This window comes from Neltuma alba, unplaced genomic scaffold (assembly GCF_004799145.2).
Source record: "Neltuma alba isolate B1F8T4 unplaced genomic scaffold, ASM479914v2 tig00013387_pilon, whole genome shotgun sequence".
Classification (NCBI taxonomy): Eukaryota; Viridiplantae; Streptophyta; class Magnoliopsida; order Fabales; family Fabaceae; genus Neltuma; species Neltuma alba.
This window is the reverse complement of record NW_021637647.1, coordinates 20,022-38,154: the sequence shown is the minus strand read 5'-3', so window position 1 is coordinate 38,154 and position 18,133 is coordinate 20,022. Positions and strand designations below refer to the sequence as shown.

General features: G+C 36.7%; 2 protein-coding genes and 1 pseudogene across 5 annotated transcripts; all 3 read left to right on the top strand.

Annotated features, from left to right (window-relative positions):
• Positions 1-1,030: 1,030 nt before the first annotated feature.
• LOC114736923 (1-aminocyclopropane-1-carboxylate oxidase homolog 1-like) lies at positions 1,031-3,119 on the top strand. Its single transcript, XM_028924804.1, is given in 5 exon segments — positions 1,031-1,113; positions 1,607-2,147; positions 2,290-2,611; positions 2,716-2,869; positions 2,872-3,119. Coding segments are annotated over 4 exon segments (1,089 nt in total). The 5' UTR covers positions 1,031-1,113; positions 1,607-1,629; the 3' UTR covers positions 2,967-3,119.
• On the top strand, positions 1,066-5,418 carry LOC114736925 (1-aminocyclopropane-1-carboxylate oxidase homolog 1-like; annotated as a pseudogene).
• Positions 5,419-7,805: 2,387 nt separating this feature from the next.
• On the top strand, positions 7,806-18,094 carry LOC114736926 (TNF receptor-associated factor homolog 1b). 4 transcript variants are annotated; one of them, XM_028924809.1, is made up of 13 exons: positions 7,806-7,978; positions 8,802-9,022; positions 9,583-9,694; positions 10,497-10,585; positions 10,690-10,758; positions 10,852-10,984; positions 11,959-12,117; positions 12,420-12,768; positions 13,992-14,104; positions 14,828-14,978; positions 15,076-15,551; positions 15,635-15,836; positions 16,545-18,094. In XM_028924809.1, the coding sequence occupies exons 2-13, from the start codon at positions 8,845-8,847 to the stop codon at positions 17,907-17,909; spliced, it is 3,396 nt and encodes a 1,131-aa protein (XP_028780642.1). In that variant the 5' UTR covers positions 7,806-7,978; positions 8,802-8,844; the 3' UTR covers positions 17,910-18,094. The 4 variants fall into 4 exon arrangements, with proteins under 4 accessions (XP_028780642.1, XP_028780644.1, XP_028780640.1 ...); XM_028924811.1 differs by having other exon boundaries at positions 8,799-9,022; XM_028924807.1 differs by lacking the exon at positions 7,806-7,978 and adding an exon at positions 8,361-8,630.
• Positions 18,095-18,133: the final 39 nt, after the last annotated feature.

Genomic DNA, 18,133 nt, shown 5'->3' with positions numbered 1-18,133 from the left:
TGAGTAAGTTCCAATAAATTGAGAATCGCTTTCAGAAAAACAAAAATTGATGATTCATGTGCGACGAAGCCTTTCTCCGTTTTTTTGGGGCCAAGCCCTTCTCCATTATTCATTATTTATTATTTTAACAATAATATTATATGACTGGGCTTTGGATGATATTTGAGCGATTCATAATGAAATGAACATGGAAACTTCCAAATTCGTATGCCTAACATATTCCCCACGTTGCTCACAAATTGACCAACATTAGCTACCTGGATGAGTGGACCTCAAAGCTTCCCTGGATGAACAAAATGCTTTGTTAAGTTCTCTAATATATTAGACTCATTTTATAATATAATTTATATTATAAAATAGTCTTAAACCAGAGAAATATACTATTTTAGTTACTTATTTTTTCTACCACATAAAAAAGGGGAAATAAATTGGGAATAAATTTCTTATTACAAAATTAATTGGCCTTGCATTGTTGAAGAATTAACAAGGAAGGAGAGGAAAAAAAAAATCTATCCATGGTTCAGGTGGCACGTGGCTGCCATCACTGGTAGAGAATTGCCGCTAAGAAGATGAGGAGATGAAGGGAGGGAGAGTTTGAGAAGCAACGACCATCCCCCGAGCAGCGAATGGGAATGAAATGCCTACCTTTCTTTTTTTTTTAATTAATTTTATTTCTTTTTATTTATGTTCAGTTGTATATGACACTTTAAAGCATTTTTTAAGTAACATCTAATATCATAAATTAATTAATTACAGTAGTAGGCTGACAAGTAAATTGAAATTATATGAGATGGAGCTTTCTGTTGGACAGAGCACTCAAGAATTTCTCTTGGAAAAGACGGATAGTTTTTGACTTTTTGGTAGTTTAAAGAGCACACACTGCTGAGTTATCCTTTCGATCGCCTTGTATATTTGACCAACAAGAAGATTTTGTTTATTCCGTATTTTCGAGCTTTATGCTTAATTCAGGCTTTCATCGATCTCTTCACAACGCTCCGCCGTACGTTTCACATATCTCTCTCTCACAAACTTCCTTTCTTTTCTTCATGATCTGCTGTGGTCAAGGAAGATAAGTGAAGTGAAGTCTACTGACTACAACCGCTGGAATTTCAGGTGCGTCTCCAATCTCCCCTCTCATCTTTTTTGTTTTTCTCCGATACTCTGCTGCTGTTGGTGTCTCTTCAAAAGGCTCACCTATAATTTCAAGTTTCTGGGCTCAAAACAAGAAGGTTCTCTGTTTGTCCTCGTTTTTATTTTATAAAATTTTAGAACAAGTTCAGAATCTCTCTATAAGTAGACATTGAAGTGTTCAATTAAACTGTATGACAGAATAAATTATTTATGGTGAATAATATAAATAACTCTTTGTTCGTGGAAGAAAACAACGACAATTTTGGGAGTCTTTCTAATACTGATCAGATAAAAAAATTTATTGAGAGCCAAAAGAGAAAAGAGTCCAGAACAATCACTCAGCAGTATTAGTTTGGTTGAAATTAACATGACTAAATTGTAACGTACAATTGAAGAATTAAAAGTGCCTATAGATATAAACAAAAACAGAAAAACTAGCTTGCTTCATTGATGCTGTATCTTGTATCTGAGGCAGGAACTTGTATAAAGAGAAGGAAAATGGGAATCTCGCGGAAGTCAGAATCTGAGGACCAAATTGAGCGCAGAGCATTTGATGACACAAAAGCTGGCGTCAAGGGGCTCGTTGATGCGGGAGTCACCAAGATTCCTCCTTTGTTCCGTCATCCTCTTGATCAATCTGAACAACCTTCGAATTTGGGAGACACGAAGCATGTTATTCCTGTTTTAGACCTCACCGATGCTGATAAAGGGCCCAGCAAGCGCCAAGAAATAGTTGAAAGAGTTAGGGAAGCTTCTGAGACGTGGGGCTTCTTTCAGGTGGTCAATCATGGTATTCCTCTGCACGTTCTCGATGAGATTATAGATGGAGTGCGAAGGTTTCATGAGCAAGATCTGGAGGTCAAAAAGAAAATATACACACGAGATCAAATGAAACCTTTTGTGTATAATAGCAACTTTGATCTTTACAGTTCCCCAGCTTTGAACTGGAGGGATACTTTTATGTATTACATCGCTCCTAATCCTCCAAAACCAGAAGACTTGCCAGACATATGCAGGTATGTTTTCATTGCTTTTAGGCAAACTAGGTCATGTATAATTGAAGAATTATAGTTTGCAACATACATAGTTGAAGCTTAAAATATGGGATTTGAAGTCTTCCCTTTAAATTTTTGGTTTATTTCTTGCATCTTCTTGCAGAGATATATTACTAGAATACGGAAAACACATTATGAACTTGGGAACGTTGTTGTTTGAGTTATTGTCAGAAGCTCTCGGCCTAAACCCAAATCACTTGAAAGACATGGGCTGCGCTGAGGGGCTTATAGCTCTTGGCCATTACTACCCTGCTTGTCCTGAGCCAGACCTCACTTTGGGAACCACTAAGCATTCCGATAATGACTTTCTCACAGTGCTTCTTCAAGACCGCATAGGTGGCCTTCAGGTTCTTTACGAGAACACATGGATTGATATCCCACCAGTTCCTGGAGCTCTAGTAGTTAACATTGGTGACCTTTTGCAGGCAAGCTTTCTCTTCTTTTTCAAGCGTTTCTGTGTTTTTCTTGCAACTTGATATTTGAATTAACCCATGACGTGTTGGTAAGGGATAGTTTTCTTCAAGCGCAGCTTATAACAAATGACAAGTTCAAGAGTGTAGAACACAGAGTATTGGCCAATCTTGAGGGTCCGAGAATATCTGTAGCTGGCTTTTTTAGCGAGGGTTTGAAGGCATCAGCAAAGCCATTTGGACCTATGAAGGAACTGTTATCCGAAGATAACCCTCCAAATATAGAGAAACCACTGTGGCAGAGTACGCAGCTTACTTCAACGCAAAAGGATTGGATGGGACTTCGGCTCTTCTTCATTTCAGGATTTGAGTTCTGAAATGCAAAAAGATCAAATTGGTGTATCATAAATTAATAAATTATTGAACTTAGATAAGAAAAAAGAAAAGCTGTTGAACTTGATGTTGGTGGCTTTTGTGTTTATTAAGTCAGTATTGAGATTTCTTTAAAATTAGTTAAAGCGAAGAGCCCCTCCCCTATTCTCATTTTCCTACGGATCTTCCTCTGAAGTCAATTAGAAGGAAGCCATGCCATTTTTTGACTTTTTTTTTACCCCTTGGCATCAATGAATCAGAGACTTAGAATAGCAAAACAAACGATTGAACTTGGTATTTGGCCAAAACAAAAATAAAACCATTGAATTTGATTAGGTTGTGGCTTTATTATTCATTAAATAAATGTAGGAAGTAGCAAAGGAAATAATAACAAACCCCTCCTATATGAACGTTGAAGTGGCCTTTAAACAAAATTTAGGAATTGATCTCGTAAATATTTAAGAGATTAGAAGTAGCATAATGGGCATAAAAGTTCCATATAGCAAAATGCCACAACGTCTCCATAACTTGATAACAACACATGTGAGATGCTTTTGGTTTTTGCATAAAGAGCTGTGGTTGAAGTCTTGTGATGCAAATCACTTTATCAAACCTTTAAAGCATATACTCAATTGAAGAAAATCATTGAAAGATGCCTTTTGGTACGCGCGATAATACAAAGGAGTAACAGGACGTTGTTAGTTATTTTTACGACACACACAGAAATTTTAATCGCACACTAAATAGATTGGCCAAGGAGTTGTGTGTTTTAGAAATGTTAAATTAATATTCACGTAGGTTATAACTATTTTAAAACAACACTCGAGAAACGAGTGTATAAATCTCTTCTCTTGTATAAGAATGTCAAAAAAATTATAAGTATTTTCTAAAAAAGATTTGATCATGTAATCGAATATTAAATATATAAATTAATGTGTAAATTTTCTCCTTGCATTCGTATACTGAAAGAGAAATTACTTTTTTGGATGTGTAAAAATACTGGAATTAAGCGAGTGCGATAAATACATATATGTTTTATTTTGAAAAAGTATTTTATCACAGTCAAGTAGTCAGCTATATATTTCTTATTTTGAAGCGTGGCAGGCCAAGGGAAAAACACGAAATTAATGCTTTGCCCCAAAGTCTCAGCTACCATTTTACCACAAACTTTCAGGCGCGTCTTGTCTAATCTGCCCTCTCATCTTTTCGTCTCTCTCCTTTACTTCACTGCTTTTGGCTTCTCTTCAAAATGGCTTTTGCTATTTAACCTCACCTGTACTTTCAAGTTTCTGGGCTCAAATACGAGAAGGTCCTCTGTTTATATCGTGCCCAACCTTTTCTTCTGTTTCAGTCTGAGGAAAATGGGAATCACACGGCAGTCGGAATCTGAGGACCAAATTGAGCGCAAAGCATTTGATGACACAAAAGCTGGCGTCAAGGGGCTCGTTGATGCAGGAGTCACCAAGATTCCTCCTTTGTTCCATCATCCTCTTGATCATTCTGAACAACCTTCGAATTTGGGAGACAACAAGCATGTTATTCCTGTTTTAGACCTCACCGATGCTGATAAAGGGCCCAGCAAGCGCCAAGAAATAGTTGAAAGAGTTAGGGAAGCTTCTGAGACGTGGGGCTTCTTTCAGGTGGTCAATCATGGTATTCCTCTGCATGTTCTTGATGACATTATAGCTGGAGTACGAAGGTTTCATGAGCAAGATCTGGAGGTCAAAAAGAAAATATACACACGAGATCAAATGAAACCTTTTGTGTATAATAGCAACTTTGATCTTTACAGTTCACCAGCTTTGAACTGGAGGGATACTATGTATAACATCGCTCCTGATCCTCCAAAACCAGAAGACTTGCCAGACATATGCAGGTATGTTTTCATTGCTTTTAGGCAAACTAGGTCATACATAATTGAATTCTAGTTCACAACAAATATAGTTGAAGTTTAAAATGTGAGATTTGAAGTATCTAGCTTTTGGTTTACTTCTTGCATCCAATTGCAGAGATATATTACTGGAATACGGAAAGCACATGATGAAATTGGGAATATTGTTGTTTGAGTTATTATCAGAAGCTCTTGGTCTAAACCCGAATCATTTGAGAGACATGGGTTGTGCTGAGGGGCTTTAAGGTTTGGCCATTACTACCCCGCTTGTCCTGAACCAGACCTCACTTTGGGAACCACGAAGCACTCTGATAGTGACTTTCTCACAGTACTTCTCCATGACCACATAGGTGGCCTTCAGGTTCTTTACGAGAACACATGGATTGATATTCCACCGGCTCCTGGAGCTTTAGTTGTTAACATTGGTGACCTTCTGCAGGCAAGCTTTCTCTTCTTTTTCATGCGCTTCTGTTTTTTCTTGCAACTCTTATTTGTTAGAGGGTAGAAGAAAGGTAATGTGATATTTGAATTCACACATGACGTGTTGGTAATGAATAGTTTTCTTCTAGTGCAGCTTATAACAAATGACAAATTCAAGAGTGTCGAACACAGAGTATTGGCCAATATCAAGGGTCCAAGAATATCTATTGCTAGCTTTTTTAGAGATGGTTTGAAGGCATCACCAAAGCTATTTGGACCCATAGAGGAACTGATATCTGAAGATAACCCTCCAAAATATAGTGAAACAAGTGTTGCAGGATATGTAGCTTACTACAATGCAAAAGGGCTGGATGGGACTTCTGCTCTTCTTCATTTCAGGATTTGAGTTCCAAAATGCAACTGGATCAAATTGGCGTATTATGAATAAATAAATTGTTGAGCTTGGTATTATATCAGGGGGGGGAAAAAAGGAAAATCCGTTGAGTCTGTTAAATCGGTGGCTTTGGTATTTATTAATAAGTCAGTATTGGGATTGCCTTAAATTAGTTAAAACGAGGAGTCCTTCCCTGTTTTCATTTTTCTATTGGGGACGTATTTGGATGGAAACCAAACTATGGTTTTAAAATTGTTTTTACGGTTTATGAAATAAATAAATGAAAGAATTTGTCTCATTTTGCGGAAAAGTATTTCTGAAAAGTATTTTTGAGGGTTGTCAAACACCTCTTGATTTTCCCTCTTAGAGATAGAGAGAGAGAGAGAGGAAATGTCGGTGGCACGAATTGTATATATTTTGAAATGATACGAGCACATTAATATATAATAAGTACAAGGAACAAGACTAATAAATCTTAATACAAAATAGTAAGAAACGCAAAGATAAATGCAAATCTATATCTAGAAAGATATCAAATCATATCAACAAAAAATACAAAATCAGATTGAACATTAAATTAGTTGAGGTGGTAATTTAAATGTCAATAGATTGGATTAGGATTAACTCAAAATTAACCGAGTCATATTAAAATAATATAGTTTAATTAAAAATAACAAAATACAACAATATTAATAGTCACTAATAACAAAATAGAAAAAAATATTATATTAGTTTGATTGTAACAATAATAGAATACAATGATATTGAGAATGTTCATCTTTACTGTTCTTCAATAACTAAAATAATAATCATTATATCAAAATCATCATTAAAATTCATTTAAATTTATAATGACTGAGATATTACGAATTGAATAAAAAAAATAGAACCAAGAATAATATAATCATTCAAACCGGTTCACACCATATTATTAAAATTAAGTAATTTATTCAACTATCATAATCTATTCAAATTAATTAACTAGTTATAACACTAAAAATGAGAAAAATAAAAAGTTATCTATTTTGCCTCCCACTCCACCATGCCCGTTTTCCATCTTGGCCTTAAATATCCTCATGAATCCTTGTAATCCTATGTGTTAATGTAAAACGAGCATGTCGTGATTTCGCTCTTCCCACTTCTTGAATATGCGATCCAACTTCAATTTACTAATACATGTGCAAACCGTCAAACTCCATATCTTTGACTCTGTGACATCCTATTTTGACAAATTTTTAGCTTACCGTGCAATTGATATGAGAGAATTGGAACGGAAGAGAGAGGACGAAAAATTTTAATAAATTTGATTTAAAAAATTAAAAAAATTAGGATTATAAAATTTTGATAAAAGAAGATGTAAAATAAAAGAGTAAGCAGAATTAATAATGCTAATCAAATTACCAATTTTAATTAAGCATTCCATCCTCATCTCACAACACAGTTATTTTGTTTATAGCGTTAAGCATATATAATTCCCCGGTTTAAATATAAGGCGTTTCCACCTAACACGAGCTTATTAAGAAAAACAAAAAGGTGGTTAATATTTTTTTAAAAAAAATTACCCTTCTTTAAATACATGGGAAATGGACCATAGTGTTAATAAAGAGAGAGAAGTAATTTTAATTTACTCTTATGAGCATTTTAGAAAAATACACTAATAACTTTTAGAAATTCACAAACTACCTCATGTGCCAAATACCATTAAACTTTCCACGACGTGAATTACATCTAAAACGGAGGGAGCATGATATGTGTAACCATGAGACTCACCACAAACAACAAAAAAGCAACATGACGCTTGGGAAGAAAAACAACAAGCGAAGCGTATGAAAATTGCTGTCTTCGGCTAAGTCAGTTTCGCATTTTCGTCACCGACCTTATTTGTTTAAAGTTGTTAATTAATTTGCCCAAAAAACAGAGGATACGATAACTAATATTAATAATATAGATCTTAATTAAAATTAACCGTGTTCATAATATTCACGAAAAATTAGACAGACATATACATTTATTGGAGAAGGGCGGAGAATTTTGTTTGGACTTTCGCCCTCAGTCCCATCCCCCGGCCTCAGCGTCGTCCTCCTCCTCCAGGATTTTCTTGCGAGAATCTGTTGGATTTGTGAGAAAATAAAAATAAAAGGAGCTCTTTAAAATAAAAATAAATGCTATTTTCTTTTTTGGTTCCGCCTTTGCTCTGTGTTACTGCTCACCTCGACCTCTCTCTTCCTCCCTCATCGTTTGTCTCTCTCTAAAATCTCAGAGGTCGGGTTGGCCCTTTGACAAAAGCTCTGGCCTTCGATTTCAGGTTTGTATGCCTAGTGGATCCAAGCGATGCCGTCTGTAATTCCATACTCCGTCATAATTGTTGTCTGGATATTCCTTGGTCTTCCTTTGCGTCATTCGGCGGATTTTGATCAATGGTTTTTCTGGGGATTATTGCCCAAGATCTTGTTCGTTTTTGCCATGGATTGTTTCGGGGTTTATCGTGTTTTTGGATTTCTTTAATTGAGCTTCTTGTGCTGGGAACGTAATCTCGTTATTTTATGGGTTTAATTAGGGGCTGTTTTAATCCATCTGACCGGTTCTGAACTTAATTTCTCATTATTTTACATATCCATTTTAGGGTTTTATTGATACTTTTTCCCCTTCTCGGTGTGGGTTTTTGGTTTTGTTTGGTGAAAATGTAGGGGGTATTTGGTGGGCAGTAATAATCAGGAGCGGCATCAGAACTGAAGTTTTTCACTTTTCCCCTTCAGCTGGAAATGTTGAGTGTTGAGTTTTGATAAATGAGAAGCTAGCCTCCTACTAGGACACATTGGCTCCAAGGAGGGTGCCGGCGTTCTCTTAGGTCCTGATTGTTACAATATCAATATGGGTTTTAAATCTGTTCTGTTTTCTATCATTTGGAACGATATATGCCGACGGCTTTCGAGCCTGTTATGTAAAACTGACAAGAAGTAAGTGGTAAATGACTATCAGTTGACTTTTTATATTTATTATGTTATACGATATTTTGATGCAACTAGGCAATGATGCTGTAAATGTTGGAATGATTCACTATCTTATAAAGCAAAGTGGCGTTTAAGAACTTATTTTGACTATTTGTTTCTGTGCTTACTATCTAGCAGGTGTTACCAGAGAAGTGTTAGTGAAATAGTTTCTGAGCAGGGAATGGCTGGGGTTGTGACTGACGACTCTGGAGCTGGAAAGTCTGTCGATGGAATTTCAAGTGGGCAGGGCTGTCAATCTGGCGAAGCATTGGCGGAATGGAGGTCTTCTGAGCAGGTTGAAAATGGAACTCCATCTACTTCACCCCCGTACTGGGATACTGATGACGATGATGATGGTGGTATATTTCTTTTTCTGTTTATACTTTATCTATATTTGTAATTTGAATTGTTACATTGCAGAAAATGTGTTATTTTGATTCCCGTACTACGAAGTGAGATGGAGAGATGGTAATCAGCGTAATGCAATGTTGTACTAAATGTGGATTTTTCCCCCTAAAAAGCATTTTCATTCAGATGATTTATTATCAGCATTTTATTTTTAATAGATCAGCGATTGTAAGAAGTGAATATATCATGATCTGTAGCTTGGAAAAAGCATGCTATCAATTAATTGTACTATTTTATTATTTATTGCTGCTCATATTGAGAGCCATGGTTAAAAATTTTTGGTTCGTACAAATTTTAGAAATAATTACAGTCCATGACATTGGCAAGCCTCTTCTTTTGGATAAGCTATTTTGGTCTTGGCCAGCCATTTGTGTATCCATTGTGAATGATAGAATTTTTAATCCATTTTGTCATTCAGTCTACCAGCATGGATCCTTAGTTAATTGTCCCAAATCTTATATGTTACATAAAAATTGTAGTTGTTCAAATATCTAGTCTTCTTCTTTACCAGGTCCAAAACCTTCTGAATTATATGGAAAATACACATGGAAGATCGAAAAATTTTCTCAGATTACCAAAAGGGAGCTTCGTAGTAATGCATTTGAGGTTGGCGGCTACAAATGGTATGAAGCTTTAAGATAAAAAAATTATTGGCTTGACATGTATGCATGTTTCCGTGCTTTATTTTCTCTGTTGTTTTTGTAATTTCCATTTAAACTTTTTTCTATATATGTATGCTTTAGCTTCTTTTCTTGAATGTGTAATCTCTTAAGTATGCATTACCCCCCCTCCTCATTAGATGCAGCGTGATTATGTTTGTTTTATGGTAAATTTTGAGACGCATACAATGCACTTCAGGTGAAATTTTACTGTGGAGGCATAGTAATCTTTTTCTCCCTTTATTGGCTGATAAAAATAGTTGGGTTAGTTTAAAAGGCGATGATTTTCTTTTTGTTGGATCATGAAAAGAGTAACCTTTTAATCCCTCTCCTATTCACGGTCCATTTCTCTTTGTTAGCCTTTTTTCATTGTGGCTTTGGCCTTTGATCAATAATGGTTGAGTGATCTTGAACATTCCCAAATATGGGGCTAGGGAATTATAGGCAATTCCAGTACTCTGCAATTTCGAGAGCTCATAGATCATTGAATGTTGGAGGAGCCTATGGCTGTATCATACGCCAATTTTTTTTCTTAGGTTACAATATCATGCACCAATTTGTCATCCTAGTGATAACTTATCTGTCGTCACACCTGTGAAGGTTTTGTCTTATATCATAAATATCACAATAATCAGCATTCATGGGTAGCGTATTTTTCATCTAACTTATTTTTATGATTTTCTGTGATGGTACTTATGATTTGAAACTTATGCACTTGTTAGTTTTCACTTTTTGATTGACCTAACTTTGATATGGTGTGTGGCAGGTACATCTTAATTTATCCACAAGGTTGTGACGTCTGCAATCATCTGTCATTGTTTTTATGTGTAGCTAATCATGACAAACTTCTTCCAGGTTTGATTATTGAACTTTCTAACACTGTATTGGTGATCATTAGCTTCACTTGTTGATCAGATAATGCTTGACCTTTTCTTTTCTGCCTTCTGGGCTTGGTACAGGGTGGAGTCATTTTGCACAATTTACAATAGCTGTGGTGAATAAAGATCCAAAAAAATCAAAATATTCTGGTCTGTTGTTTAATACCTTTTGTAATTCATAATTATTGTAGTGTTCAATTTTTGTATCAGCCCTTTTTAGTAACTTGAACTCGAGTTTTCCAGATACACTGCATCGATTCTGGAAAAAGGAGCATGACTGGGGTTGGAAAAAGTTCATGGAGCTTTCAAAAGTGTATGATGGATTTGTGGACACTTCTGACAATCTGATCATTAAAGCTCAAGTTCAAGTCATCAGGTGTTCTGTGGTGTATTTATGTATAATCTAATTTTTTACTTTTTAATGCATATTGTGTGTTTGTACGGACTATAAACCTGCATGTTTGCCACTGCGAGTGAAGAGGAAGGCAGCTACTTTCTCAATGTGTTTTTTTCTTCCAAAGTAGTTTTTGAGTAAAATTTGTGGGACTGGCATCATGACTCCATGAAATTATTCACTCACTTGATGTCTCATTCGATGTCCTTTAAACTTTTAGGTTCTCTCCACTGTTCTCCTTTACCTGTTACTGAAGATTTGAATCCATGAAACATTCTCTTTTCCAGCTTTCCTACTTGATGCTTGGCCAGCTTGGGGCAGAATGATAGGATAATTCATAGAGATTGACATCTTGTTACCAAGGGAACATATATGAGTTAATGACTCTAATGTTTGAATAATTCATTTCAGATTTAAATCAGTTATGATTTTTATTGTAAAAGTTACTTGTGGCCTTTTGCTTCTTGCGTGATATTTGAGGTGACATGTTTTGGAACAATTACATCATGATGGGCTTAAGCTTTGATTCATGTGTTGCACATCTGTATATTAATTGTTGTGGTAGTAGTTAGGAAAGTGACAAGGAAATAAAGCTAAGAAAATAAAGGAAATCAAATGTTATGGAAAACATCTAATTTGTAGAATTATGGTGAAAAGATGAGATTAAATGGAAAGTTTTCATTCCAGGGAGAAAATCAAGATTTATAGTAATTAGGAGTGAAAACATAATTATTCTCTTGGGTATATTCAGATTTATAACTGATAATGCGATCATCAAAGCAATCCAGAATTTATGCGAAGTCATGAAGGCTGACTAAATGCCTATGACAATTATATAAAACGTCAGTTTATTTTTATGCTGATCTCTTTCTTCTCTTAATAGACTGAGCTTTCATTGCTGCTTGGAACTTTTGGTTCAGATGCTTAATATTTTTTTGTTTGTTTCTGATTCACAGGGAGAAAGCAGACAGGCCTTTTCGTTGCCTTGATTGTCAGTATAGGAGAGAACTTGTTAGGGTATATTTGACAAATGTAGAACAAATTTGCCGTCGTTTTGTGGAAGAGAGAAGAAGCAAGCTTGGGAAGTTGATAGAGGATAAAGCTAGGTGGTCAAGGTACTTTATGCTTACTTTTCAAATTCTAAAGCATGAGGGTATGGAACATGCGATTGTGTATAGTAAGGAGAAATTTTTTTTACTTAGTTATTTTTATACATTAAAACATGATAAATTTGGGCTCTGCACTTAATGGAGCTAAGATTTTGTGCATGTGTAAGCTATGCGTATATTATAGATTGAATTTTGAGTCAGCAGGTTGTAGGCTGTCTCTTTTATATTTGGATGTACTTACGCTTGATCTTTACTTTCTGGTGTCTGATTTTATTAGCTGACCAAAATATAATCTGCAATGACTGCAGCTTCTGTGCTTTCTGGCTTGGAATTGAGCAAAACTCCAGGCGCCGCATGTCTAGGGAGAAGACAGATGTTATTTTGAAAGTAGTTGTAAAACATTTCTTTATAGAAAAAGAGGTGACTTCTACCTTGGTGATGGATTCTTTGTATAGTGGATTGAAAGCTCTTGAAGGCCAGACGAAGAGCAAGAAAGGCAGGATAAAGTTCCTGGATGCTGAAGAAATGCCGGCACCGATAGTTTGTGTTGAGAAAGATATGTTTGTACTGGTGGATGATGTTTTACTGCTACTTGAGAGGGCTGCTGTAGAGCCATTGCCTCCAAAAGATGAGAAGGGTCCTCAAAATCGTACAAAGGTGAGATGCTGAATTTATGTTCAAAACTATGGAGGAATCATGCAGCTGCAGGTAATTGGTTATGTGGGCAAGCCGTTTAGAAATCTGATGGCAGTTTAAGAGCTGGTTATAGAGTGAAGGAATGTGTTGAAGAGATCTGAAAAGATGTGTCTTCTGGTCTAAACCTGGGTAAAGAGTTGCTGTTTTTGAGGCTGTTCATATAATCTGACTTTATCAGCGACAGCCTCAATAATCCTTTAATTTTAGAATACCAAATTAAACAAGAAGAAGAAAACTCATACTATTTGCTTTGTTCAACGTTATCCCCCTAACCAACCAAAAAAAAAAAAAAAAACACCTTGCAAATTGACACAAAATGGCAACGTAAGAAACTTTGTTTGCTGAACAATAGTTCAACCTAACAAATAGATTTCGTCCTAATTTATTTTACATGTTTGGTATAGAACTATAGATTGCATGTGGGTTGTTTTCACCTTTCTCAAATGTTTTCAGGAGTAGTATCTATTCCTTAATTTGTGAGATTTCAAATTTTGAAGAAAATCACTTCTACAAGATTGTATTTTGGAGAGACAAGTTTTAAGGCATGAAATGTCTGCCTTAATGGGAGTACTTTATTTTACATGAATCAATAATAATTATCGGTGATAATATAATTTTAATGCTGATCTAGATTATTAGGGATGGTTTGTCACTGATGCTTAAAATCCAGTTTGTCCAACGGAGGAGCAGCTAGTGCAAATGCTTTTTGTATATAAATCTAGGCATATACATTTCGTGACATTTTATCTGCACTTTTGTTTGGGTGAAAACCAAACCATGGCATTAAAAGTGATTTTATGGATACGAAATAAGTATGTGAGAGGATTTTTTTCTCGATTTGTGTGAAAGCATTTTTAATTAGTGGTTTTTGGGGTTTTTAAACACCCTCTTAGTTCTAGTTCGTACTGCTTTTTCTACCAATATTACTATAGAATATAGATACATTCGATTGCTGCTGTTGTGGACTCTGGAAGCTATGCCATTGTTAAGTAAGAAACGAGTTTAACCAAGTTGTTGTTATTTCTTGGTGTGAGGAGTTCATATATAATACATACCTATAGAAAGGTTATGTCATTCATCTGGGAAATTTTTATTCTCTGAGGGGTGTGGGTATGGCACTTGTTTTGTTCATCTTTTTCTGATTTATCTTGATGACTGAGAAGCATTTTCCACCCTTTCTACAGGATGGAAACTCCGGGGAGGACTTCAATAAAGATTCTATTGAGCGTGATGAAAGACGTCTTACAGAATTGGGTCGCAGGACTGTGGAAATATTTGCCCTTGCTCACATCTTCAGGTAGCTTGTGTAATTAGTTCTGGGATCTTCAAAATAATGAGTAACTAATGTGATTTCAAATTGTAAATTTAGAACACGGTATCGGCATGGTATGATGGGTATCCTTATTGTTGATTGTTATTTAAGAATCCCATATGTTGTTATTTTCTCCTGACATTGCTCATTTCATTATCAACTACAAATGGGGCTTCAAACTGTGCGTTTTTAATATCATAGAATGAGCTTTTTGGGATGTGATTTGCTTGCAGATCTTCTTGCTTTTGTTTTCTAATTCAGTTTTCTTGGTTTATGTATTAACTGGTGTAGCTTATGTACTTTCAATCTTGTGTCGTGTACAATACTTCAAAGAGAGGTAGGACCTTTTTACTGCAAATTTCAGTCTTGGTCTTCCATTGTTTAAGCTAGCTATATCAGGCATAATGGGTATCAAGTTATCCCCTATTGGCAGCGTGATCCATATTTCTTGTTTCTTGTATGTATCAATTTGATCTTACGGTACTTCATGGTGGTGCTATTTGAATGCAGAGTAAAATTTATGGAAGATATGTAATTAATGAGAAAAGCTAGCGGTTGGTTTTGTCAAATACATACCATATTGAGAGGATTGCTGTCTAGTGCTCATTCTATATATATATAGTGTGCATGTTTATATTGTTTAATTCATTAATTGTAGGATATGCCTCTCAGGTTATGATGTGCTAATAGTTTTCTTTATTTGTGCAGCAACAAAATTGAGGTTGCTTACCAGGAAGCTGTTGCTTTGAAAAGACAGGAAGAGCTCATCCGTGAAGAAGAGGCGGCATGGCAGGCTGAAAGTGAACAGAAAGCAAGGCGAGGAGTAAATGAGAAGGAAAAGAAGTCAAAGAAGAAACAGGTCTTATATCTAAATTGGAGTTTTCAAGGGGTTTGTAAGAGTTCTCCGTGTTTATGCCTTCTAATTTCTGACAGATGGCCCTTTCTTTTTGTTACAGACCAAACAAAAACGGAACAATCGTAAAGGGAAGGAAAAGGGGAGGGAGGAGAGACCTATTGTTGCTGTAAGTGAGAAGCACCTAGAAGACAGGCCTCTTGATGAGAAAAAAGATTCTAACATTGAGGATGTGCAGACTGTTGCTGAAAAGCCTGATATCCTGGAAGATGTTTCTGATGTATCTGATTCCGTGGATGGAGTTACTGAAGTGCTTCAACATGATTCAGAAGACAGAGATGCTAGTCTTGTCAACTGGGATACTGACGCATCAGAAGTTCATCCTCCAGCTGAGGCTAGCAACAATGGTATCACTAGTCTTTCGTCAGCACAAAATGGTGTGGCTGAGAAAAGGGGCAGTTCGGTGATGGATGATAGTTCTTCAACATGTTCTACTGATTCAATGCCATCAGTGGTCATGAGTGCTCCGTACAAGCGAAATGCTTTCTCAAACCACAAAGTCCAAAGGTCACTTAGCAGGTGAGTATATAGCCTAATTTTTCTTCAGGTTGGATGAATATTGATGATATGCAATAATATTGATTTCTACTTTTTATATGTAGAGTTAAAAATCAACAGGGTAGAGCTACAACTGATGGTGGAAGTTGGTCAAGTGAGCTGGATGTTCAGCCATCTGGTTCTGCTCCAGAAGCTGGGGATGCTAATGAAGAGCTGCGAAGTGGCAAGGTTGGTGGATCTGAGGGTGAGGGTGCTGAGATTTCCTCACATGATAGGATGAAGTCGCCTGAGCACTATGTGAAAAAGGTTGGCTTATTTTTGCCTTTGTTTAGACACTTATATCTAGTACAAATATAAGCATAATCTATCATGAGATATTTTGAAAGTTTGTTCAATCTTTGTTTCAATCAGTAGTCTGCTTATGGAGATCAACTTTAATAGATTTAATTAAGGGTCTGATCTGTTTGACTAAAATTTGAAAAAGGGAGAGATGAAACACCGATTAGTTTCTCACCTTTTTACATTAAATGTGATGAAAGCAATTTTATTCTCAAGGAATAAGCTCAGATAAATTGGATATATTTTCATACCCTGGCTCTGGTAACCATAGCAGGAGGTATTTATTGTATCTGTTTCCTGATTGCAATGGAGAGAATGTACTTTTCCAATTCTTCCGTCATTCCCATCAGATCAGGTACATAGAGATGAAAAATGATCTTGACTGATCAGCAGTGCCCAAGTAGATATTTGCTGCAAAATTCTGTTCATGAATAAATGGCACCTAGACTGATCTGGAAAGGGTTAAATTGGTTACGGCAGTAACATTGAAAGTTCATTTAGTTTTTTTTTTTTTTGAGGGGGGTGTTATTGACTACATTTTATATTAAATTTGTTATCTTTTTTTAATAAATTAATTCATGCCCAATTTTATTTTGAAGTTTCCTTTCTGACCCTTCCGTACTGGTGATTATGTTTTGAACCTTATGTCAGTGGCATCTGCTTTTCTAATGATAGGAAGAAGATTTTTCACTGCAGAAGAAAGTTAGCATCAAAGAACAAGTTGACATTGATAAAGAGAAGACATCAGCAGCACCATCCTCATCTAATAGTCCCCCTAGAAGTCTACCACCGTCAGTTCCGGTAAAATCAGAACATCAGACTAGTGCTACCATCGATAATATGCATGTCAGAAAAACAACTTCAACTGGCTCCCAACAGTCTGATAAAGATACCTTCACCTCTGCATCACCAACAATCATTGCGCCCAAAACTGAGATGCTGAGGACGGTAACTGTTAAAGGTAGTGAAAGATCACAAGTCCCTATATTATCAAGGCCATCCAGTGCTCCTTTAGTTCCTGGTTCCAGACCAACTGCGCCAGTTGTTTCCCCGGTTCAAACAGCTCCTCCGATTGCACGCTCAGTGAGTGCAGTTGGCAGGTTGGGTCCTGACTCATCACCAGCTACTCATAGTTATGTTCCCCAGTCCTACAGAAATGCCATAATGGGCAATTCTGTTGCCTCAACTGCAGCCAGTCTCACTTATTCCAATTCATCAACTTCAGGAGTTAACCCATCACCTGGCTTTTCACAATCGCCTTCTTTGGCATCCTCCTCATCAATATTTTTGCCTCAGGGTTCTGACAGAATTGATTCTAATGGTGGCCAGCAGGGTGTTCATTTTGGCATGGCCACGAGAGATGTTTTACAGAGCGGGCCCCAGTGGATTGAGAGTTCTCAAAGAGAAGGCACCAGGAGCATGCATTATGATCCGCCTTCCCCGCTTGATGATGTTCAAAACCTTGACTTGTACAAGCTGGTGAGCAGTAGATCTGTAGCCAGCATTGCCCCCGAGTTTCCAGCTTGCACATCAGGCCGGCATGCCCAAGGTTTGTTGGCAGATGAGTTTCCACACCTTGATATCATCAATGACTTGCTTGATGATGAACACGGTATTGGGAGTGTGGCCCAGGAGGGCTCAGTCTTCCAGTCTCATAGTAATGGACCACAGGTACTAAATCGGCAATTCACTTTTCCCACAGACTTGGGTTCACGTGATGATTTAGGATCCTCAAGCAGTTCTTGCAAGTTTGAGCGGTCACGTAGTTATCATGAGCACAGGTTTCAGGGAGGCTACAGCCCATCCAGCACACATTTTGACACAGTTAGGGATTATATCCCGCAGGGAAGCACAATGCCCTATTTAAATGGGCAAGTGGATGGGTTGATTCAAAACCAGTGGCAGTTGGCTGCCTCTGATCTGCCATTTCTTGGCATGAGAAACCCTGAAAATGATGGGTACCCGTACTACCCAGATTATTCAAACATGGCATGTGGTGTCAATGGTTATACTGTATTCCGGCCGTCAAGTGGTCCTTAGAGAGGCAAAAAGATGAAGGTTGTCCACAAAGTGGTGGGCACTGAAGTGTAATAATGTATTCGAGGAAATTGCTGGGTCTTCTAGATTGGAGTGAGGTTGAAATCCCCTTTGTTAAGCAAACATTTTGTAAAGATTGTTTTGAGTTTATTTGGTTCTAGCGTTTTTCTGAAGTTTTACTTTTCTCACATGCCCTTTTCCGTGGGATAGCTCATTGCTCATTCATT